At 35.8% G+C, this 26,991-nt stretch overlaps 1 protein-coding gene across 1 annotated transcript in view; it reads left to right on the forward strand.

The window, feature by feature from the left end:
• Positions 1-26,991, forward strand: part of EYS (eyes shut homolog) — a 1,407,877-nt gene that overhangs the window by 838,974 nt on the left and 541,912 nt on the right. Inside the window, 2 exon segments of the mRNA XM_046639782.1 lie at positions 16,767-16,957; positions 21,258-21,349. Of these exon segments, the coding sequence (XP_046495738.1) occupies positions 16,767-16,957; positions 21,258-21,349 (283 nt within the window).

Genomic DNA, 26,991 nt, shown 5'->3' on the forward strand with positions numbered 1-26,991 from the left:
TAAGCAAACTTTAATATGAGTTATATTAATTTTGTTATTGAAACTTTTTTGTGGTGGTTCCCTGTTTTTAGAAAAACCTCACAAATGTTACAAGAGTAAAATATGGCAGTGGAGAGGACTGGAGAAGAGGATATGCTATGGAGAAATAACTAAGAAATCTAAAAAGCTGCGTGATTTCGTGTAAGAGGTCAAAGATATTAGTGAAAAGTTGGATGGCACAGATCAAAGGAACTAGGGGAGTATTTCCATCTGCCCCAAATTAGCACTTGTCCATTCCAAGGCCACAGCTCTGCTTCCCAAAATAGATACTGAGACACCCAGGACTTAAACCAGGGCGATAGCTGACACACGTAAAGCAGAATCCTCGGTCAGAGGTGCCGTTTAAAATTGAAACAGATTTTCTTGGCATGAAATTGCATAGAAAAATCCAGTCATTAGGGCAACAAACCAGAAGCTAGCCTAGCCACTGTCCCATTCCAAGTTATTGTCTTATTTTTCTTTTAAAGTTGTTTTTATTACATAGTGAATAAATACAGCAAAGACTTATACCCTACATAAACACAAAATAATAATAAAAGAAAGAACTGTGCCTTCCATCCACACAACTTAAGAAGCAGAATGTGATCAGCAACTTTTAAACACCCGTACTCCTTGGCTTTCTTTTTGGTTATCATTCTTTAGTTTTTCTTTAGAATCAGATACCACTAAACAATGTAATATAATGTATATAATTAAATGTAATATAATATATGATTACATGTAATACATAGAATTATGTGTAATATATAATCAACCCTAAATATATTGTTTTATTAGATGCTTTGAAATTTACATAAATTTAAAAATACGCCTTCTTCACTGCTCACTCTTTTTGATCACCATTTTGCTTATGAGAATTTTCCATGTTGACGCGTGTTGCATCTTTCCTGGCGCATATAAGCAAACACCGCTTTAGGGAATCAGCATAGACGTGGACTTGCCTCATTAAAGAGGGCGGAAACATTCAACTTTTCTCGAATATGTCAAAACATTTTCCAAAATAACTTCATCTTTACCTAATCCCAATCAAATTCTATAAGAGTTCTGATTATTTTGTAACTTTGAGAACACCTGGTATTTTCACACTGTGAAATTTTTGCCATTCAGGTAGTTATAAAAAGTATCTCATTGGAGTAATTTGCAATCCCTGAATAGTAATAAAGATGAGCAGTTTTTCCTATGTTACTGGTAATTCCTATTTTCTCTTTGGAGAAGAATCTCTTCAAGACTTCCATGTCTTTTTTGACTGGATTAGTTGCTTTTCTCTCGGGATTATGCTTTTAGCTTGTCTATGTATAACTTTGGATACTAATCTTTTGTCAATTATATGTTTTGCAATGTATTCTTGCTGTTTGTGGCTTTCTTTTATTTTCTTTAGTGTTTTTAGATTAACAGAAGTCCTTAATTTAATGTCCTCAAACATATCCATCCTTTCTTTTGGTGTCTTTTTAAAGAAATACTTCTCTTTCCTCAAATCACAAAAATATTCAGCTGTACCTTCTGCCAAAAGCATTAAAAAGATGTTTTCCTCTTTTACTTCTTTAGGCCACATAGAATTGATATTTTTCCATATGACTTTTACTTATGAAGAATTTCAATTTTGTTCATAATGATAAAAAATTGCTCAGTATCATTTTTGAATAGTTGCTCGCTTTTCTCTTGCTCGCAAGGCCATCTATTTTGTTCCTTTCATCTTTTTAGACGAAAAAGGTCAATACTCACTTGTTCTTGAGCTTTATAGTTTTTAAATAACGTTAAATAAAGTCTTCTCCTTCATGTTAATATTCTTTAGGAGGGTTTTGACGACTCTTAACACTTTATGCTCCATTACCATACATTTTCTTCCTCATATCTTAGAACTCTTACTAAAAATCCTTCCACTCTTTAATTTGCTGGCGTATTTCCCCATAGCCTACTTTCCCCTCACTAGTCACACTTGCTTTCTCCCCAACATTTCTGTTGAGAGGCTAAAACTTAAGGAAAGTATTCTTGCCACAAAGTTAAGAAGTTTGGAAAACAACTTTTTCGTGTGCTTAGGTTTTGGTTTGTTACGGTAAATGGCAAAAAGATGAGTCAGGTGCAATACTTTTATACTTATTGTGTCTCAGATACACTTAGAAATATTACATCATCTTATTTTCGTCCTGCATTTTCTGATTTTTTCTTTTGTCTTTTGCTCCTTGACTGCTTTTTGACTGCTGGAGCTGTCTTTTTATTTTTTTCCGCTAAAATCGTAAGATAGCTGTTCTGTTTCTACCCCTTTAATGTTACTCTTTGAAATTTTATCATGCGCATTTACAATGTGTAAATTTTATCAGTATTTATTCCATGCTCTTAACAAATACAAGGGTCTTTGAACACTGTCTCTCATCTCTGCTTTTCTCTTTATCTAATATTGTTTTCCATTTTTAATTCTATCTTTTTTTCTCCCAAAAATCAGCCATTGAATGGTCTTATCTATATCTGCACCCCTTTGTTCAGGTCGCTTTACTTGGCAAAATTCTCAACCATTAATTCTTCAATATTACTTCTCTGTTTATTTTTCTTCTATCCTTTTGAACTCTGGCTGTATGTATATTAGATTTTCCCTCTCTATCCAGCGTGTTTCTTAAGCTGTTTTTCACACTTTCTATCTGGTATTCTCTCTTTGCTGAGTTCAAGATGACTTATTCAGATCACCCTTGCAGTATATTAATGACCTTTCTTTTCTTTGAGGAAGATTGGCCCTGAGCTAACATTCACCACCAATCCTCCTCTTTTTGCTGAGGGAGATTGACCCTGAGCTAACATCTGTGCCCATCTTCCTCTACTTTATATGTGAGACACCTGCCACAGAATCGGTTGACAAGCGGTGCATGGTTTTCACCTGGGATCCGAACTGGCGAAGTCTGGGCCGCTGAAGTGAAATGTGCAAACTGCTAATGGCCTTTTTAACTGCATCTTTCACTTAGCTTTTATTTAAAATATTTTATTTTTCATTTCTAAAAATTTTATTTGATTCTTTTTCCAATCCTTTTGGTCATATATAATAGTCTCTCATTCTTTACATTTTCAATTCTCTCTCTTATTTTTTTAAACATATTGAACAAAACTTTTATATTCTATGTCAGATTTCACTAACTGAAGTCTATGTGTTTCCTATACTCTTGTCGATAGATGTTGCTCATGGTGCTTTGTTTCTTTTGGATTTTTTGACCATTGTTTGGAAGCACCTTGCCTTAGAGTTTTATTTGCAGGAATACTTTGAACTCTGGCTTTGAAATGTGTGTTCTATTTAGGTTTTGTGTTTTTGTTTCTGCTAAATGCCTAGGTGCTACAAACTGTGCTCCATTTCAAAAAATTCTAGATTTGAGGCTTTTTCCTGAATGTGTATATATATTTATACGTATATATACCCCCCACACATAAATATGTTAAATTAATACATCTAGAAATATATATATAATGAATTCAGTCTGCAAACATCCAAGAGGGCTGAATTTTGGTTATAAATTTTCAGAATGTTATTTTTCTCTTTTCCCAGCGCTATGGCCAGGCAATCGTCTCCTTGCCAACTTCTTCTAGAATGCAGGTTTGTACGTAGCTCCCTCTGGGAGTTCAGTTTATGTCAGGATTTCTTGGATTCCACTCTTGAATGGCACCGAAACTTTCCTTTTGTATCTTGTGCTCCATTGGACCATTGACACAGAAGTTTAATAGCTCCAGAATTCCACAGGGAAGGTCAGCATTCAGAAATATGTCTCCATTTCACTTCCATTTGTATGGGTTCCAACTTCCATATCAAGATCTCGAGATCCTTTTTCAGCTCAACAATGCATCTAAAGTGTTTATTAAAATATTTTAGCCAACATGTTTGTGTTTTTTCAGCAGTAGGTAGTGTTGGGCATATCTATCCCTACATTCTTCAAAAATATTTCAAGGAAATGGAATCTGATTATTCAATTATGACACTTTCTTGTTAGAATTAGCAAATCTATCAACTTTGAGAAAATATCTGGTCTCACTTTGTGCTACATCCATAATGACACTGCTTTTACAAAATAGTTTCGATTTGTATTTTATATTATAAACTAAATTATGCATCTAAATGCATAATTCCCACCTTCCTATCACTTCCAAAAATTGAAAAACTCAAATTATCAGGTACATCCAAGGTCTCCCACTGGCTTTACAATATTATATGAAGCCTTGAATTAAAAAATATTATTCCAAGACAGTAGATTCTAGAATGTAAGGATCTACCTGTGGGCAGCAATAGCTTAAGTCATATTTGTAGATGTAGATAGAGGGTAAAACAACTTGTCATGATGTAGAATGCTTTCCTAAAGGAGGGAAGATTCTATAGGCATAGAATCTATTGATAAACATTTTTTTTTTTCAAAGATTGGCACCTGGGCTAACAACTCTTGCCAATCTTTTTTTTTTTTCTGCTTTATCTCCCCCAACCCCCCCCCCCCCCCCCCCGTACACAGTTGTATATCTTAGTTGCACGTCCTTCTAGTTGTGGGATGTGGGACGCCACCTCAAAGTGGCCTGACGAGCGGTGCCATGTCCGTGCCCAGGATCCGAACCCTGGGCCACCGCAGCAGAGCGCGCAAACTTAACCACTGGGCCATGGAGCCGGCCCTATTGATAAACTTTTAACTTCAGCAAATCAAAGATGAGAACTGTAATCCCATCCTGATAGGCTGAGACACAGTCCACACATATTTTGTATGGCTCTTTAAGACTAAAGCTGAGAATTAACTACACTTAGGAGCAATTCTGTAGGAACGTAAGAAAGGAACTCTGTAGCCTTGCTAACTGAAAGATGTAGATTAACAAAAATTAGCATTCCAGTTAAAGATGATGAATTAATCACATAAATTTACCTCCACTTCCTCCTGAAATCCCACAAATATTGAGCAAAATATATGAATATATTTTTAAGGTAGAAACCCACTAGGACAAAGATAATGGCAGGGGAGAAAACAGACATAAAATCTTGGAAGCTAAAAAACAACTGAACAAGTAGAAATAGACTGAACAGACCTGAGAATATGGAAACTGAAATTGGCAGTGGGAAAGGCAGAGAAGCACGGTGATTCATAGCACAGAATCCACAAAGCCTGCGGAAGTGGTGACACTGGATGCCTGGAGGTGTGAGTGAGAGTGGAGGAAAAATCCCACTAGTTAAACATTTTAGAGTTGATTCATTTTTCACCAAACCATCTATGTGCTGACATATCCAGCAGTCCTTGAGTGAAATCAGACTAATTTTTAACCTTAATATGTCAGGTTATCCTGCATAGCCCACCGAGCCCAGTGAGATGTACAAGGACATCCAGATGACAAGAAGCTTCAAATCTTTACAAGATGTTGTCTCAAGGAAATCCGTATCTTTTATTTCCCGCTTTTTATTGCAATTTGTTCTTTAAGCTTTATATCACTCAAATTAAGTTAAATTAATGCATCTGTATCTTTACTTTGGAATTAAAAAGATGCATTTTAAGTTACAGTATAAAATTAGTCCTCGATAAAATTGAAAGTATAAGTTGTTTGTTTTAATACTAGGAAAAACAGAAATATCAAGTGGTTATTACAGTTTTGAGACATTCTAATAATTGACACATTTTAAAGGCTTATAGTCAAATGGTGGCTTTTAAAATGTTTGGTTATCCATTCATTTACAGGTACAATATAGATAAATTATGTAAAATATCAGTAATTTTCTGGAATGAAAACTTAATTGCTTTGCTTAATAAAGGGAAAGTCAACTTAGCTATTTTATTCTGTAGCATGAGTTCCACATCATTGGTCCAAAATCAAAAGAGAGTCAACTTTCAAAATGTGTGCCATGGAAAAACTAAAACTTTCCGAAGTTTAATATTGTGCCCAAAATTTGCACAGCAATGAAGTAATGATTCCCCTTCAAGTCCTCTGAGTCCAGACCCAATATTCCTACTGTAAGAATTACTGTTCTTGAACAGATTATCTTTCAGCAATATAAATGTGTCTCTGTTAGACCACCAGAATGTCTGTATTCACTGGAATATAAAGAAAATAAGGCATAATATTTTCAAAGCGGGTCAAAGGAAAACAAACTCTGTACTTCATGAGCTTGTTCCTCAACTTTCCATTAACGCCATCCCCAGGACGGTCACCATGCATCAACCTCCACAGCTCTTCCTTCCTCATCTTGACTTCCCCGGCCGCTCACCTCCACGCTGGGCATGTCACTTTTTGGACCTGTAAACCTTCTCTCCTGCACTCTTGCAATGAAAAATATATCATCTCTTCTTTCTTTTCTCCACACTTCACTCCAAAAGGGCTAAAAATGCCACACAGTACAAATAAGTGAGGAAACATAGCATACATATGTGATTTATGCCTTGACTTATTTTAATGAAGAACTTTCCCATCACTAAAAGGTGTACTAAAGTGTTAGTGGCCAGTAGGCGTTCTTAGAGTTTCCTAAAAGTAGCTGTTCTCAAAATAAATCCTCTAACCTGTCACATCTGAGGAAAACGTTCACATGCAAGAACCACTCCCATCAATGGGTAAATTAAAGACTGCTGTGTGTGTGTAGACACACTCATATATGTGTATGTGTGTATAAAATCATATTATCTGTACATTTTTACTGGCATAGTCTCCCTTTTATCTATGTATCTACGTCACACGTTTTTGAGAAGCATGAGTGTGTTTTTCTTTTGTACTCTTCCTTGGGACCAGCTGCTGGTTAATAGCAGAAATCAGTCTTGAACCGCTAACAATGTTGAAAGATCAAAGGAAGAGCTGAAATTACATTTAATTAAAAACTGATAGCTAGGAATAAGGGGAAATATGGATAATCACTATTAACACTTCTTTTTCTCCTCTTATCTATCGTAAAGTCTGAGGACTGAAAAGAACTAAGCTGATAATTGCCTAAAGAGCTTGAGGGTGACAATTAGACTATAGGCGTTATTGAGGCAATATCATAGATTATAAAATAAAATATACGAAAAAAGAATATTAGGTGAGTAAATGTAAAGTATTTATAATTGTATTTAATTACATGTGAGTGAAGAATTAACCATTCAATTTTTTAAGCATAAGGAAAATATTTTACTTTTGTAATGTTGACCCACATAAATAGTAATATATCTGGAAAATTAGAAAGAGGTTTTCAAGTTTTATTAGTTATAACATAAGTTATTAAGACAGATCCTTTTCTTGTGTTGAATAAAGGATATTACTGGTAACTGCATTTGCACTTTATTTTACTGAAAATTCACAAGCAATACACATCAGCAATTAGTTTTTAGAACTTAAGTTGCTACTTTATTCCAAAATGTATCATGGGCGACCATTAGAGTCTGAATGTGTGGCTTCTGATGAATATACATTGTGACGTGACTTCTTAATTTTTGTCATGTTTTGCCCCCTAGAGTCTATTACTGCTAATCTTATAAATAAAAAAATGTAATTTGTCAGAATAATAAGAAGAATAAATATAAGGACTTCTCAGCTTTGAAACAATGGATCCTTCCTGAATTTGCATGAGACTGCTAGAGCCTGGGAGCAGCAGAATCCTGAGTCACTCATCCTGTTTTCTCTGTAAACTAGTTTGTCAAGAGGATGAAAAGTTTTAAGAAGATAATAAAGGTTTCCCCAGTGCTGCCACATTCTCATTTCTCTGTGGAAACATATTTTCCTCACCAAATTATGTTTTAAGTAGTAAGTAGATTTCCAGCCTACCTAAAAAAACCCACGTGACTTTTAATATTCCTTAAACATTAAATAGCAAAAGGAAAAGAAGGGAAAATTATACAAGTTATCTCAAATATTAAGTATGACCTTATTTCAAAGTACTTTTATTAATTAAATATTTATTTTAAGCTAGCTAACAGCTCAATAATTATTTATAAATTATTTTTTTTAAAAGAAAGCTATACTCAAACACTAGATTGTAAGCACTTTGGAGCTCACTGGAAAGGGGGGCACTGTTTGTATGTTCAGTGATGCTATCATCACGCTACTCTCTTAAATTACAGAGAATCTAAGAATTCAATAGGAGGATCCACAGTGGACCTCTTACAAATGAGTGATTTTTCAAAAAGAATGACGTAGGGAAGGAGGAGCTATTCCTCTACCCTCTAGGTTCTTCTGGCTGGTCTAAGAATGAAATTGACATGAGACGGAAGAGTAGGAGAAAGTCAAGCAAAGTTTAATAACACATGTATATGGGAGAAACCCAGGAAAACTGAGTAACTGGCCAAAATAACTGACGCCCCCACCTTAAATACCATCTTCAGCTAGAAGCAAAAGAGGACATTGTGGGTAGTGGTTTGGGACTTCAAAGAGGAGGCAGGCAATTCACATGGAGATGGAAAAGCAAATGTTTGATAAACAAATGTTTGCCATAGCTTACAAAGACAGACAGACATGGGGAAGACTTTGACCAAATGGGCCTTGCCAGCTTCCTCCCTGTCTATTACTCCTACTTCATATTATCCTAGTTATCTATGGTGATAGCTCCTTCCTGGAATAGGTATTCTGTCTTAAATTCTTTTAAGCAGTTAGGGGGAAGGCCAAAGTTCCTTCCTGACTCTTTTGTTCCTTAAAATAATCAAGCCAAAGAGACACATTTTGGGGTAGCAAATTCTGATCCCCCACCTTTGCTAAGAATATATATTGAAAGTAATGGATATGCAGCCTGTTCATATAGAATAAAACTGGTGTTAAAGAACATATGCTTTGTTGAAAGAAGCCCATTTCTGAGATCTATGATCAAATTACTTTCCCTAAGACTCAATTTCCTAGATACAAATATAGGGTTCTTAAGAACATTGGCTTCACATGCTTCCCAGATTGAAGTGAGAATCAAATTAGAGGATGCATGTAAAGGTGTTAAGAGTAAAGAACAGTGTAATAAACATAAACCATTTTAGTAAAATCTACAGCTTTAATTTAGTTTTATTCATGTATTTTACTCCTGTAAATAGGTAAAACAAATAAAAATGTGAGCTCCTCTTATAACAATGGCAATAGAGGGCACTTCTGTATCTCACGGCAACCTCATTAGACATCACCTTGGAATCCTTCGGATTCTACCCAGATCTGCTTAATGTGGCAACACCGTATGCTTCAGACCTTTCCAAATATACGCCTCAGAATGATAGAGAGCATACACACGTAACAACTATTTTTAAAATCAATTTTGGTTGTAAAACCTTTCTGTTTCATTGTAAGAGGTTTCCTTCCCAAATACAAACTGAGCAAATTCTTTATCTAGCGATCCAACATATATTATAACAGAACAACCTTGTGATTGCCCTTGTATTGATGAGGAAACGGAGAGGCTCAAGGAAGTTAAAAGATTTATTCAAGATCCCATGATTTTAAGTGATAAAATGTGTAGTTAAACCCAGGAGTCCTAACTAAAATTAAATCTGTTGTCATTACAAGTTTATAATAGCTGCCACCTGATTTTATGGGTAAAGACGGGAGGCAGAGAAGTGAAATGACTTCTCCAAGGTAACACAGAGTAAGCGACCAAATTAAAACTAAAACTAAATCTCCTTGCAAGTCACTACTTTGTCTACTACAACATTCTGATTCCTAAGCAGCACATTAAATGAAATCTTTATAGTTATTTTAAGATGTTGCATAATTCATAATTTTATAGTTTGATGTGTAATTTGAGTGATAAGTCAACAGAAACACTTCCAGAGAATAGCAGTGGAAATTCACATTGCCCAACTTAACTAATGAAGCTAATAAAATTTTACTATGAAAATCAGAGAGCACACCCTGAGAAATGAAAATTCAAAGGCAATCTCAATCATCAGCATAGATGCAAATATCCAAAAACAACTTCTTCCAAATGAAATCCGCGTATGTACACACATTATAAACAAATGGGGCTTATTTGTGGGATAAAACAAAGGTTTAATATTAGAATATCAAAGTTATTCACAATATAATCATATCAATAAGTGAAAAACTGATAAAATTTGATATTAAGGTCTGCTAAAAATTTCAGGAAACTACAAAGTAGAAGGAAAATTACTTGAGTTAAAAGATATCCCTTATAAAATAAAGCAGAACATTACACTCAAAGGAGAAAGCTTAACAGCCTTCCCCACAAAAGCAAAACAACAAAAAGTATCTCATTATCATTATTTCAGTGCAGTGTTCTCTCTGACGGTCTTAGGCAATGTAATAAGCTAACAAGATAGTTTAAGAATTAGAAACAAAAGGAAGAAAAATCTCATTACTCACAGATGACATAGTATTATTGCAAATAGGAGAGTTCAGCAAGGTTGTTCAATATCCAGCAGTTGCTGCATTTCAACATACCAACAAAATGAGTTAAATCTATAATGTTATGAAAAACTATTTAAAATAGCAAGTTTATAAGGTTTCCAGAAGTTAACCTAAGAAAATATAGACATGGCCTTTTTGAAGAAAAATTATAAGACTATATTAAAAATGCTGTAGAAGTCCTAGTAAAATGGAGGCATGTACCATGTCCGTGTATAGAAGACAAAGTATCACAAAGATATCAATTACTTGCAGTTTTTTTCTATAAAAATGATGGAATTCAAGTCAATTTCTAATGAGAGTTTTTATATTATTTAATGGGGTGTTTGCATGTATACCTGATTCTACTATTTGTATCAAAAGACACAGGGCAAACAGAAAGCAACACAGTCCTGAGGGAGGAGAACAGTATGTAGGACTTGCCACATCCAATATCAAGACTTATCAGGAGGCTATACTTATGAAGTCAGTGTCTGATTGGCTTGGAGTAGACCATCTTGCCAATGGAATGGGATAATTATCCCAGAAATAGACTCCGTGTACAGGTAGGATGGGGGTGACTGAAGTGGTAATGCAGGTGAGGAGAGGATGACTGCCCTGTAAGTTACCTGGAATAATTGGTATTCCACATTAAAGGACAAAAGGAAAAAGGACAGATTCTATACAGAGTAAATAGTAAGCAATTCTGTCACAGGCATTTGGCAGCAACAATTTTTTTTTTTTTCTGGGAGAGATTCACCCTGAGCTAACATTTGTTGCCAATCTTCCTCTCTTTCTCTTTTTTTTTCCACTCCCCAAAGCCCCAGTACATAGTTGTATATTCTAGTTGTAAGTCCTTCTAGTTTTCTATGTGAGATGCCACCAGAGCATGGCTCCTGACAGACAGGTGGTGTGGTTCTGCGCCCAGGGACTGGGCTGGGGCCACTGAAGCAGAGTGCGCTGAACTTTAACCACTCAGCCATCAGGGCTGGCTCAACAATTTTTTTTTTTTTTTGAGGAAGATTAGCCCTAAGCTAACATCAGCTGCCAATCCTCCTCTTTTTGCTGAGAAGAACTGGCCTTGAGCTAACATCCATGCCCATTTTCCTTTATTTTATATGTGGGATACCTGCCACAGCATGGCTTGCCAAGCTGTGCCATGTGCACACCCGGGATCCAAACCAGCAAACCCCGGGCCGCAGAAGCGCAACGTGCGAACTTAACCACTGTGCCACTGGGCTGGCCCCTCAACAAAGGTTCTTAAGGAGTGGCATGATTTGATTTGTATTTGAAGAGTTATCTCCTATCCTTACAGGTGCCTATTAATTAAAGGAATTTTCCCTGAAAATCTCTTTCCATTTGCTGGTGAAATGTTATGATCATAGGTGTTGTGCTTGCTTTCAAAAAGATTGTCAATTGCTTTCAGAAAAAAAATGTATTCAATTCTCTGCTTTTCTTGCAATCACATGTTTTCTTAAAATCTGCCTCTGTAGCTCGTATTTATCATGCATTTCCTTTGGCTACACTGAGGGGTCTCTGTCAATCTTAAACTGCATCCTCTGGTTTTCATTTCAGTATTGTTTGCTTTGTAAACATCTGGGGTTTTTGTGCATTATGTGATTCATACTTGCTCTATAAATTATGTCATTGACTTACAGTCTGTGGACTAATCAATGTATGAAAATCTATGACAGAAACAAATATTTCATACTTTATTTTGAAATATGCTTAGTTCCTACAAAAGCATTTTCAAATGGCATAAATCTTTAAATTGCCAGCAACAGAAAAATCAACATTTTAAGAGACCTGAGTAAAGGATTTATCAAAAGCTAGCATATAGTAAACAGTGGATAAATGTTCATTTTCTTCCTTTCTCCTTTATCAGGCAATGTGAAGCTAATTGACATGAATTTAAATGGATTATGTAAAGTTGGATTTTAAGGTGAATTAAACACAATTTGTAGAACATAGAAGTACAAAGTATTAAACATGGAGAGTATTTTGTAATGATAAAATCCCAGCTCCTTTTTCTAAAAACAATACAAATGAAGAGATCCAAGTCACAGAGAGTTTCTGCAGCTAATGCCTGGTTGCTGATCTGCTTTCTGGTAGAATCAAGTATCAAGACAACACAGGTTTCTTAAGAAACAGTGTAGCAAACCTTCCTATATGAATTATATTTAAGTGTTATAGTCTTTTCTCAAATTAATAGTTTGTTTAACTGAAAATTTTGCAAACACACACAAATTACAAATATCTAATATTATTTCCTAGGTATTACTTCCAAGACGAATGAAACAAATAAAAGGCCATTTTGCATTTTACTTATGGATTATTTCTTCACATATGGCTAGTGAGACATACTCCAGAGAGCAATACAGAATCACTCTTTCAACGATTAATCTCGGATTACACTGATGTTGACAATAATCTACTAGAAATAGGATTAAATAATATATGTCCTTCATTTAAACTATCCAGTCATTATAGAGTCATTATCAGACTATCAATTTTATAGAAAAGCTTGATGTTGAATTATTCTGTCATAAGATTCCAACTTTCACATTTAATCTTGAATATAGAACACTAACTATAAAAGTGGCTCTGTTTTTTAAAACGTATTTAGTATTTTACATTCTGCTAATCAATAAACAAAAAATGGCTCAAGCTAAGAAACCTTTACTTTTTCTAACTAGACATTTGTTTTATTGAAAGGAAAATGTGCTGTTGGAGTAATTGTTCCTAATGTCAAATAATTGAATATTATGCACATTCATTTATTTCGTTTGTTCTAATTTAAATATTTATTTATGCCTAAGAATCTGTATTATTAATTTCTTCCAAAATATATTTATTTTATTATACTTCTGATCTATTTAAAACCCTCTGTGTGCAGTAGGGGAGGGCAAGGTTATTGACTCCTGATTTTCCACTTAAAACAACTTTGAGGTTTTCTTTATCCTCATGCAATGGGAGTGGGTCAATGAGTCAATATGCACCGGAAATTCACATAATTATGTGTCAAAAAACATTTGGCAACTGCCCATCTAGCAACAAGAACCAAATTTCCAATAAATTTTTCAGTGGTTAGACTCATCCTTATACTCAATATATGCTGTTAGAAATGAAGGCAAGAGCTACCTCTCAGAAGGAGAGGCAGAGGCAGGAAGTTGGAGGTGGAAGTTAAAGTCTCTAGCTGGGAAATTGAGTCCTTTGAGTCTTGGAATCCAACAGTCAGCTATTAGCCGGGAAATAAGGCATGAATCTGGAGAAATACTGGGGTTAGATTTTGAAGCATTCTTCCCAACAGAATACCAATTTTGTCCACTATGAAACCATCCCCACAGGTCTCAGTGTGAACTGACCCCATCCTCATCTCAGTGGAAGGGGACTCAGTTCTAGCCAGTTAACTGCTAAGAAAGGTTCATTCTACACACAGGAAAGTTCTTCCTTCCTCTTTTGAAAATAGAGGACACTGAGTGACTGGACATAAATAAGGAAGTATGTCACTTAAACTACCACTGGCCTCCATATTAGAACCAGAAAAGAAGCAAGTCTCAGATTAGAGCTCACCACGTGAATATCAGAATGGAAAGACAGGAGTCTAGGTCTTTATGAGGAGCCAGCTGAGCCTATGCATACACAAACATCCATCTGAAAGCCCACCCTATCCTTGAACTTCCTTTTACTGAAGCTACTTTGAATTGGGCTTTCTGGTTATTTGTACCAAAAGCATATAAACTCATTCAGAGGTATAACTATAATGTGAGGGCATACAATTCACGTAAAGATTCTTCTATTTGGAAAAATGAAAACTGAAAGGCAAGAACTTATGACTTAATTCTCGATGATAAAAAACTGTGTGGAATTATTATTTTACTTTAGCCCATCATTTCTGGAAACAGTCTCTACGCTTTCTTCACAAAATTACTATGTGCTTCCCATCACCATTCTTTTTATTTGATTAAGATTTTTGCTAAAGGAGATGTAAAATAAGATCCATATTCATGTATTGGAATAGAAAACATTACAAATATGGTCAAATATTGTATACAAAACTATTTCCTGATTTTTTGAATCCAAACATAACAGAATATAATTTTCCAAGTGCAATTAAACAAAAGCACTTGTATTTCCCATAAAAGATAGTAAGTAGTTTCACATGCTTCATAAAATCAGGCACTTGGGATAAAATGATGAACCAAACATCTATGGCTCTTGACTTCAAGTAGCTTACAATTGAGAGCATGTGGGTTTTTATACAGAGCACGAGTCACAGGAGCATAAACCCACTTAATTTTAAAAATTTATTCCATAGAATACATATCTTAAAATAATGAAATTAAAGGGGTTTTTGAGTTAGCTATTGTCAGTTAAACAATATATTTCTTTCTAAGGCGTTTAAAAATATATAGTAATTTCTTTATTTCACCAATGTTGGGTACATTCATGTTGCAATATTAGATTTTGTCTGAAAATATTTCATGTTCTTTCACATTGTGAACTTTAAATCAAATGAATATTTGTCTCCCTCCTCAATTCATTCAAGTGAATGGCTGAAACCTTTTCAAATTATTTAATTTTGTGTGAAATTTTATTGTCCTATGCCTTCAACATCATCATTAAAACTCTACAAGGAAGAAATATCTGTCTATACCATAACAACTAAAACAATCAGAATGTCAAAATTGAAAGTGCATTACTCATGTTTTCAACCTTTGAGCTACCTTCACTAATGAAAGTCTTGATTAAAACATATGCTTTTATGTCTACAAAGCACTAATGTTTTCTCGCAGTATTTTGAACCTTCTTATTTCTAGTTAAAAAGAAAACATTTCTTTGAGGTTTAGCTGATTATTTCCTTAGAGTTTCTAACAAGTTTGAGAATTTAGCAATTTTGAAAATTTAGAGTATTTCTAAAGGTTTATTGAAAATGTAAAATAAGATAAATACTCCACGTAGAATAAAAACTCTGGGGGCCGGCTCCGTAGCCGAGTGGTTAAGTTCGTGCATTCCGCCGCGGCGGCCCAGGGTTCGGGTCCTGGGCCCGGATATGGCGCTGCTCGTCAGGCTACATTGAGGGGGCGTCCCACATCCCACAACTAGAAGGACCTGCAACTAAGATATACAACTGTGTACAGGGTGGGGTTGGGGAGATAAAGCAGAAAAAAAAAAAAATTGCATCGGTTGTTAGCCCAGGTGCCAATCTTTAAAAAAAAAAAAAAACTCTGTAGAGGTTTTAAAGTACAGATTTTAAAAAGAGTATTATCCTGTGATGGACAGCCAACTAAAACTCATACGGTTCCATGAATAATCTCCTCTATTAATTGTAAAAGAATAAACAATTTAGAAGTTTTAAAGGAGAGAGAGTTTGTGTGTATGTACGGACTTACTTCTCTTCTGATTCTAATATGGTGGTTGGTGGTGGGAACAGAAGGGAGGAAGGGAAAGAGGAGATACACAAACCATTGTTACAAGAATATCCTCAGTCACCATCAATCAATCAAGTATTTGTTAAACAAAAGTAACTTTTAATAATAATATAGAGTAATTAACTACTTATTCATAGAAATAAGCTAGCTAGGTTTCATTAATCATATATTTATAAATTTAAGAAATTAAATTGTCAAAGCATTTTGCTCAAACTGTCTCCATATTTTACTTGAAAGATGAAGGCTAATAAAAATGTAATCATTCAGGGGCTCGCCCCATGGCCAAGTGGTTAAGCTCGCACGTTCTGCTACAGTGGCCCAGGCTTTCGCCAGTTCGTATCCTGGGCGCAGACATGGCGCCACTCATCAGGCCATGGTGAGGCAGCGTCCCACATGACACAACTAGAAGGACCCACAACTAAAATATACAACTATATACTGGGGGGATCTGGGGAGTAAAAAAAAAAGATCGGCAACATTGTTAGCTCAGGTGTCAATCTTGAAAAAACACCAATGTAATCACTCAGAAGGCAAAAGAAAAAGAAAGAATGAGAGAGAGATGTTTTTCAAGAAGCTCAGACAATATAATGTTGCTACAAAAGGGTGACAATTCCTTTACTTCCCAATAACTCCATCAGCCCTCAAAAGCCACCCAATCAAATGAACAATAACATAAATTATAATTTTGTACCAACATCTTATATACAGTGAAAGGGGACATCTTTAGAAAACGTTCCTCTTTCTGTTGATCTGTAACATAAAATCTACGTAAAAACACTCTTGAAGAGCCCTCATCTAGACATTTTTGCCTTCCAAGGAGATTTAGTCACGAAGCCCCTAAGACAGAAAAATTATGGCAAACCACTGTGACTATGGCAAAGTAAACAGGTGCCCAGCCTTGGAACAGGCAGAAAAGAGTCACGTATGAGCCATTTCAGAAAACATGATGCTAGTATTAATAAGGTGAAACTCAACTATTGAACGTCCAATTCCAACCTAAATTGTATTTTCTTTCTGTCTCCACAGATTTCACTTGTGTTTGTTATTATGGAGATTCCTATCTAGAATTTCAGGATGTGTTTTTGAATCCACAAAATAACATCTCCCTAGAATTTCAGACCTCTAGTTCCTATGGACTCCTGCTTTATATGCAGCAAGACTCAAACTCAATAGATGGATTTGTTACTCAATTATTTATTGAAAATGGTACTTTAAAGGTAAGTCATTAAATTTACTTAATTTAAAGTAAATTTTAGGAAGTTGTTCTGATTCTCCACGTTAGTGGTTATTATCAAAATAAAATTTAAGCTTAAATACATCTTTTATACTCACCATCAGGCTATGTTCTGTTTTTGTAATTTCATCGTGTTCAGTAGTTATATATCAAAATAGTATATACCTTGAATAGCTTTCATTCTCTTCTTTTCTCTATATTTGCAATTTTCTTCCGCTTTTAGGTTCCCAATTTCCTAACGATAGTAATTGCTACCATTTTTTATAACTTTAGTGCAGATGTGATCTGGAACCCCTGGGGAGCCCCAGGATTCTTTCAGAGGGGCCTGAAGGGAAGAGCTATCTTCGTAGTAATGTTAAGATGTTATTTCCCTTTTTCGCTTTCTTGTAAGTATACGGTGGAGCTTTCCAGAGACCACATGGCATGTGATGATGCCATCCCTCTGATTGCTAATGTAATGTGTATTTATGTATTTTTGTGTTTTAAAAATGTCTATTTTAATTTCTAGTATTACCAATATTGATAGACAGAACCCAGTAAACAAAAACTCTATGGGATCCCCAATAATTTTAAAAGAGTAGAGATTCTGAGATCAAAATGTTTGAGATTGCTGACTTGACACTTAGCAGTCTTTGTAACAACCTTCTTTTAGAATTCAAAGACTACACAGCTAATAAAAATTAAATTTTGAAGCCAATTTTGAATTGAAGGGGCATATTCTCTATCCAACACCATTCTACCTTAACAAATCACCTCATATTCCTGTTCTAAATATCCAGATTAAGGAAGTCATTAAAATCATCACTGCAATAAGGTAATTAAATCAACACGGTCTAATATATGAAACATAACTGTGTTTTTATCTACCATTTCTTTTATGATGTGATTTAAATATGATGAAATGATGAAGTATACATTATAATTTAAATAAGCCAAGTTATACCAATTTGACTTTCTTCAAGTGCTCGTTTTTCTTAAGTAATATAGCACATACACATAGTTTAGTACAACGCCTGGTATCATTAGTGTCAACCAGATGTAGCAGATTAGCGGTAGTAGCCGTGTTTCTATTCATGCATGTACTTATTCACTCATTCATTGAACATTTATCTATCAACAGTCACTTTGCCAGGTGGTAAATAAGACACAATTTGGTCTCCACAGATTGCTTTCAATTGATTACAGATAGTAATAATAACAGGTGAAACCAGAGCAAGAACATAGAGTTATGTAATGAATAGAATACTGTAATGAATCATCAAACATCAGTCTGAGCCTTTAAGATGAAGTTTGCTGATCCCTGCTCTACAGCATTTTCCTCAGTGAGATTAGAAATTTCCATTAATCTTATAGTAAGCAGAAAAAATATAGAGACCAAATGTAAGATAGTATAACACGCATGTAATACTGAGCATTGGTCATGGGCAGCGTACTTCCCCTGGCACGTTTGTCTGCTGCGGACTCAGCTGCCAGAACGCAGGGTCTTGACTCAGCTGGCTCCTTCCCCTCTGTGGACAGCTCCAAGCGGAGACATTGTGAGGAATGGCCAGAGACCTGTAGGAATTCTGGGTGAAAATATTTATGAAATAATGGATGACAGAGACTCCTTTCACTTTCAAATGGATAAAAATAAATTCGTGATAGGTTGAACCAAGACATTTAGGAATTATAAAACTGTAATGGGTGCAAAGAGGTGTAGAACTTCTTTCCTTTAGGATTTATGACAAAGAAAGGATGTATATTGATATGTCTATAATGATAACTACTGTTGTTTATTGAATTGCAATTATGTGTCAGGCTCCATCTTAAGAAAACTTATTAAGCTCACGGACTCTGGAGCTAGACCATCAGAGTTGAATCCCAGCTCTGCCACTTAGAAGCTTTGAGACCTTGCAAGTCACTTAAGAACTTTGTGCTTAAATTTACTCACTTGTAGAGTGAGGGTAATAAAAATAGTGAGGTTTAAATTAGTAAATGAATAAACATTGTGAAGTAAATGTAACACAATGAGTAAATAAGTAAAGGCATAGAGACACATAGAAGAATGCCGGGGACATATTCCTCAAATGTGAGGGTCAGGTGTTTTCTCTCTGCATCTCACAAAGATCCTGCAGACAAACTGAGGCTGTCAGAGTTTTGTCCTACACATGCTCTTCGAACCCTTTTAAGGATGATGGACCAGGAATGTTACCCTTTTGTGTAAATCTAAAATCCATGTTCTTTCCAAACTCAGATTACTGCTTCCTGGTAATGATTTAAGTGAAATTTCAGTGTTAGTCAATTTTCATGATTTCAAGATTTTCCTTCTCCCATGAAGATTTGCAAGGCTATGCTCCCATTTCCTCATCTATTTTAAAAGTATAATCATATCAGGAATGCATTTACATTGCAATTTTCACAAAAGTACGTACTTATGGTTGAAATTTTACAGTGTCGTAATTTAAGACGTATTCAAATTCTAGAAATGCAGAATTGTTAGTCAAATATTTTTTAGCAAATTTTAGTTTTAATGTTTAATATATCAAACTTAATTTTTAAAAATATTTTGTTGGCTCTTTCTAATAACAAGGAGGTAAGCAGATACATCCACTATTGGGACTCAAGTATCAGACCCCCACTTATTAGCTGTATCACAAATCACTGGGCCACGTGGCAAAAAAATCACTTCACCTCAGTTTTGACCTCTGAATAATGAAGTTAAGAAAAGGATAGTACCTACTTTGTGGATTTTTGTGTGTTTTTTGTTTTGTTTTCTAAGGCAGCAATTAGTTGACACTTGTAAAATGCTTTCAAAATCCATGATATAGGGTAATCACTCAATAGGAGTAGCTATTGTTTGTAGACATATCATAAAGGAGTTATTTATAACAAAAGAAAAAATTCAAGGAAAGTTAAGAGAACTGTCCATTAAATATTTTATATATGTTTAATCTTGACATCCCTGAAGATAATAGGAATTAACAAGACTTAGTATTACCTGAAAAATAATTTTCTGGTATATTTGAACAAATTAAGGAGACTATCTCCCCCCTACACACACAGAAACACACATTGTTGGTCAGGACATTATCATTTAAGCTTAAATAGCTATCTGTCTTAACTACCGACATAGACTTCTGAGTGTTATACATAAGAAACAGCTAATTTATTATCCATGCTATCAAAAATATTAAATTTACCCTCTGGTCAACTTTTTTGCGTATTGCACACAGCGTAAAAATTCAAAAAGCAATCCCTGCCTTTCACGTAGTTGCACGTGGCTTGGGAAGAATGTATACCAAGTGTTAGGAACCAGTGTCCTGGCAAAGTGCATGTAGGTGTATTTGTTTTTGAAATCTCAGTGCTGTTTAACATATTTCTGAAAGTGAACCTGCTATAAATAATTTTATAAAAGAAAGGAACCTTTTGCCATGGCCAAATATTTTAGAAAATTAAAATATATAGCATTATATTTACCTGTATTTGTTATTTGGACTACATGAGGGAAGATTTAGATATATCAATTTAGCCCAGCTGGATGCATAGGAGCTATGAAATACTATGCAACTGTTTTTCCTTAACTTATATGTGGGTTACAAATCTTTTGTAGATAAGATAAGGACTATAAATCTCCTTTCTGGGAAAGAATAGCCACAATATAACCAATGTACATTCAGGCACATGCTGTTAAGAAGATAAACAGACCACTGCAGCCCACTCGTGGAATTCCCAGGGATGTCTGGGCAAGCATACCTACTGTAGACATGATTTCACCCTTTTAAAACCATAACTGAATTGGCCCAATAAGCAATAGTCCCGCCATAAGCCTCCTCAAACTTCAGGAAGCTTAGAAAGAATGCTTGACCTTCATAATCTGTAAGTTTCCCTTCCTGTGACATTCACATCACACTCTAGATTGTAGTCACTGGTCTTTGCATTGCTCAGTTGCTAGTATCTAAGGAAAATTGCCAATAAAACTCACTCCCTACTAGCAGAAGGAGCTGCCTTTCTCAGCCAGGTTCCCCAGAATACAGGAAAATAAACCAGAAGTGTGTGTGTTGTGTGTGTGTGTGTATGTATGTACACAAGCATGGTGTGTGTGTATATATCTAATACTTACACATTTGTGTGTTTTAATTCCAGGTCTTATTAGTTCTATACCGTGAGCTGTCACTTCTCTTTAAGTTTTAGACTTCTTGTCTCTCCAACACAATAAAAAATTATTAGAAAATTGTAAAGTGCAATGCAAAAATAAGATGTTAATTTCAAAGTGAAAAACTGAGGAAAAATTTTTTTTTTCATAGTACCACTTTTTCTGTGCTGGCGAAGCAAAATTGAAAAGCATTAACACTACTATTAAAGTGGATGATGGACAAAAGTATGCACTGCTTATCAGGTAAGATATACTTATTTTCTTTTCCACTCACTCTTATAAATGGCCAAGACTGTTCCTCTGGATATTGTTTTTGCCATTTTAAAGCAGAGGTTATCCCAACTGGTATTCACATGCACTTGTGCGTGGATTAAAGTTTATCAAACCATTCTGTCTTTTCTACATGTCCTAAAAATCGTACTGGGGAAAGAATGTTGTAAGGGTTATATTGTCAATGAACTTACACAAGCAGATTTCCAAAGCACTATCCTTCATTAGGAGGAGTCGTAAAAACCAAATAAGTTGGTATTTCTTTTGATAAGCAAAGTAAAATATATTCACTGTAGAAAATTTGGAACATCCAGAAAAACATAAAGAAGACAATTAAAATGATCCATTACACCACCATGAAGATAGAATATTTACCATATATTACCATATTTCCTAAAGCTGTGTTTGAAGTTGACTCCGCCTCCAAACTCACACCAACCTCAGGTATAATTTTGCCAATCCGATAAGTCGAGATGATATTTTCCCTTAATCTGCCTTATTTGGCTTTTAGTATGGTCTAATTTTTAATATAGATTTAATGCCTTTTTATTATGTGTTTACCTCTCTCCACTTTTTTTTAATTAAAGTGGTGCTTTAAAACACACACCACCATCTTTATCTAGTACGTAGACCAAAGGAAATTATTTAGTTATGGCAATAGATTATTATTTAGTAAAAATAATTATCTATTTAAAGACAATAAAGAAGAAAGGAAAGAGGCCAAAACAGAGAGTGGGAAAGAAATTAAAAGACAGGTTTTAAGGAAATTCTACCCTCCTTAGGCTAGAAAGATCCAAATCCTGTCGCCTGGAATAGAGATTCTTACAGAGAATTGACCAAAAAATGGTCTGTTATCAACATATTGAGGAAAGGCTTTGTCCCATATACCTCCCGTGACTACTAAGAGTGGACACAAGCATTTTAAGACCTCTGAGACCCTGTTTAATACAGGCTCACTTTCTTTCTTAACTCAAGACACAGAACCTGTTAACATTTTTCTTTAGGATTTTAACTCGAATAACCAGTTTCAGAGCAATGCACTTTGGGAAATGCCACCCCAGCAAGGTGATCATTTCTCTGGGCAGAGACTGCACCCAGGGAAGGAAGGCGTGTGTACAAGCACTGGGGCAGCGGTGAGAACTATGTCATACAAGACGTATTTTGGCCCCTCAGGAAAAAAAAGACAGACGCAGGAGGTGAGGGGGGAGACAGAGGGGACCCCGGAGGAAGCTGTTCTTGCCTGGGGCATGTTGACAAAGGGTTAAAAAGTAAATGAGAACACGTAGTCATAGTTACAGCTTATTAAACACCAATTTTGTGTTGAGTAGTAACACTACTACATATATGAATTTATTTGTTTTTAAGAACAAATCTAATTATTGCCTGCATTTTCCAGATGCAAAACTGAGAGAGAGATTAAATACAAAAAATTACAGTTAGAAAATGGCAAAGTTCCAAGGCTACTCTTACTTGAAAACCATGAAAAAGTGTTAAGTCATGGGCCCTATGACCTATGCTGTAGAAGCTTGATGTAATTTGGTCTCTGATTTTCTCGTACCCTAAAAGAACTGCTGTAGGTTCAAGATCAGATAAAGATATGAATTATAAATGACATCCTTAGTAAAAAAATTAACAACAGCAGGAACAATACTAACTAGCATTCAATGACAACCATGTATTAGATGCTACACAGACACATAACTGTATCTAATCAGCAGGAAGTGCATAATACCCATCATATTGATGTGGTTGGGCTGCCATAACACAGTACCACAGGCTAGGCGCCTTAAGCAGCAGAAATTTACGTTCTCACAATTCTGGAGGCTGGAAGTCTGAGATCAAGGGGTGGGCACGGTTGGTTTCTTCTGATGGCTCGCTCCTTGGCTTGTAGAGGGCTGTGTTCACATCATATCCCTCTGGGTGTATCTCTGTCCTAATTTCCTCCTCTTATAAGGACATCAGTCACGCTGGATTACAGACCCCGAATGATCTCATTTTAACTACCTACCTCTTTAAGGACCCTGTCTTCAAACAGTCACGTTCTGAGGTGTTGAGGGTTAGGACTTCAACATACGAATTTGGGGGGCGCCTAATTCAGTCCGTAACACTCGTTTTTCACGTTTGAAAGCAGAGGCTCAGAGAAGGGAGGCATCCTTCTGAAGATCACATTGCTCGTCAGCGGGAGGGCGAGATTCGAACCTAGATCTGCTGCCTCTCACCTGATGAGTTTTTCTACAATAACACATCCAGTCTGTTTTCAAAGGGACAGCATACGATTTAAAGTGTTATTTAAAGGAATTGTTAAATGTAAAACATTTAAAAATCCCAAGAATACCTTCTTTTCACTATCTTCATCACATGTCACTTTTAAGGATATTTAACAACAAAAAATCACCTTCCTTTACTTTATGTGTCTATTTTTTTTTGAAATTTACATACACTGTTGCTTATTTATTTATTTATTCATTTTTTTCTAAAAGATTGGCACCTGAGCTAACAACTGTTGCCAATCTTCTTTTTTTTTCTGCTCTTTCTCCCCAAATCCCCCCAGTATATAGTTGTATATTTTAGTTGTGGGCCCTTCTAGTTGTGGTTTGTGGGATGCCGCCTCAACGTGGCCTGATGAGTGGTACCATGTCCGCGCTCAGGATCTGGACTTGGAAACCCCAGGCCGCCATAGGGAAGTGCGCGAACTTAACCACTCAGCCACAGGACCGGCGCCTGTTACTTTTTATTTTTGTCAAAAAGTAGTTGATAACCTGTCTATATCTGGTCTAAATTATCTAAATTCAGAAATATTTCCTCACAAGGCCTTGATTTGTTTGCAGTAATGGGAAATTTATAGAAATATGATTTTTTCCATGATTATCATCCATAAAGACCAAGAGTAGGGTTCCGTTAATTTTAGTGTTCTACACCTTTAATATATACTCCTAGAAGCAGAAAGGGGAAAAAAACCCCTTTAACTCAATTCACGAATTCTGTGGCCATAATTTTTTTGACCATTAACATCCTCTGTAAAGTCAAGGTAAATGGTGTGCACACATTTCACTCCCAACGCTACACTTTTTCATCTCGTTTCTGTTGAGCGATGACATTCCCCTTGAATATGAATATCAGAGAAGCATCCTTCCTCACATGCTCTTAGGGAACTGTGAGGAAAAAGAGCCCCAAGGTTGTGCTCAGCCCATGATGAAGGGCTCTCTCAGAAAGAGCGAGACAAATATGCCCCGTGAAAAAGTTGCCGAGCTCATTATCTCTTAGAACAAGGAAAGACAAGACGTTCTGCAGAGCAGCATGGCCCTTTTAAAAAAGAAATGTGTGATTGCTTAACTTCACAAAAGCAGGAAGGAGAATATGGAGTGCTGAAGTCAGGTGAAATACATGCTGGCATAATGAAGATCCTCAACGCACACATACTCAAGACTGTTTTAGTGAGAAATTAGCTATGGCTGTTGCTCATCTTTTAATGAAAGGGAAGGAATGTATTTTCCAATTTTCAGCGATGTTAGGCTGCTGAACAACAGCATATTGTAAGTCAAGAGGAAAAACAAACGCAAGTAATTATGTGTTTCTCCACCCGCTCTTGAGCGCCATGGGGGTGTTGAAGCATGAGATGCTGAGAAAACTTAAGAGAGTAGCGCCTGTGTTCTCTGGAAAAAACGAATCTGAGAGTGTGATGCTGCACTTCCTCCATGTCTGTTGGTATATTTATAATAATCATGCATTTGTTTTACGTTAATTATGTTGTTAATATACCACATGTTATTTGTATTATTATAAACATCATTACATACATTATATTATCTTATCATATATAATATGTAATTATTTAATTATATATTCATACATTGTATTATAATAATCGAGTTTACATTTAGTATATATACACATATGTATTATGGGATGTTTTTTACCCATTTAGAGTCCTAATTGACATCTAACTTAGTTCTTGAAGAGAGGTGGTGTTTCGAATTCAAAGGCAGAAGTAAATCAGGCTCTTCTGACCTCCTCAACTATGGGACTTTAAAGTGTTTTTAAGTGCCAACCAGTTAAAAATACATCCCTGCATTGATACAACTGTTCATTTGCTGTCTTAGTCTTGAGCTCTTGGTGTACAGCCAGACTTGTCAGTAAATTGCGTAAACTCCATCAGCTCTCCTAGAGCTGTCTCATGGAGAGTTTGTTGGTTTGGCTCTTTGACTGGGGGTATGCGGCTCCTATGCTAAGAGCAGTATAGAACCAGATAAACTGGAACCCATGAGAACATCTTCAGTTACCCCTGAGAGAAAATGTACCAGTTACTGTTTATGGATAATCATGTGGACGTGCAATAAATTATGCTGAGTTTTGAAAAAGAGTATAGTGGTTGTATGAACATTGAATGAGACTAAAGAAGACTGACATAAACCAACGAAATCCACACATTAACAAATATTTTCTCAAGTGATCCAGAACAGGATATGAAACCTGCAGCACACAACATTATGTCTGTTAGATGATGATAGGAGATGTTTTTTAAAGTAACCGTATCAAAGGAGAAGAAGAAGGAAATTTGAGACCATTAGATAGGAAAGAGTGAGAATAAGGTCTGTAAATGCAGTGGCAGTCAGGTTGTGTAGGTCAGTGAATGTCACAGTAAGAACTGTGAACTACATCATATGTAGTAGGGACCTACTGGAGAATTCTCAAGTAAGGGAGCAGATAATATGACCAAAGAAGTATTCACTTTTCTTTAGTAGGGTATGCTAAGCTACAGCACACAATAGACTCTAAATTTCTGCATCTCTCCAGATCCGCTCTATAATCTCTTCCTCCCTGATCTGTCCTTTGAAATCAACCTGTGTAGATTACATTAATGGACTCTGTTATGAGTTGAATTGTGTCCTTACAAAATTTATGTTTTGAATTCCTAACTTCCAATATCTCAGAATATGACCTTCTTTGGTGATAGAGTCTGTAAAGAGGTAATCAAGTTAAACTAAGGTCATTAGGGTGTGCCCTAATCTAATACAACCAGTATCCTCATAAAAAGGGGAAATTAGGACACAGAGAGAGACACACATAGAGGGAAGAAAATTTAAGACACAAGGAGAAGATGGCCATGTACAAGCCAAGGAGATAGACCAGCAGACCAGAAACAGGTTCTTCCCTCGCAGTGCTCAGTGGGAACCAACCCTGCAATACCTTGATTGTGGACTTCTAGCCTGCAAAATTGTGAGACAATAAATTTCATTTATTTAAGCCACCTAGTTTGTGGGACTTTGTTGAGGAAGCCCTAGCTAACTAATACAGGCTCCCCTGTCTTCTGTGGGGTTCAGTCAATGGCGAACACTGGCAGGAATTTCTATAGGCAAGCAGGTGATTTCAGGATGTATATTCCCTTGGCCTTGTGTGGTGTCCCGAGGGCTGGCTCAGTCCCTCTAGTGAAGCTCTTGGCTCCTAGCAGATGACCCTCTCCTCCAAGTTCTGGTAACTCCTTTTGTCTTGGTAGCCTTTAGATATAGAAGTGGTATCAGGGTAACTATGTTGTGATCCTGGAATACTATACTATCCCATGTGGCTTTCCTACTCCCTGACAACATCTTTGTAAAGAGTTCATTTATTCAACCTTA

This window comes from Equus quagga, chromosome 15 (genome assembly GCF_021613505.1).
Source record: "Equus quagga isolate Etosha38 chromosome 15, UCLA_HA_Equagga_1.0, whole genome shotgun sequence".
NCBI lineage: Eukaryota > Metazoa > Chordata > Mammalia > Perissodactyla > Equidae > Equus > Equus quagga.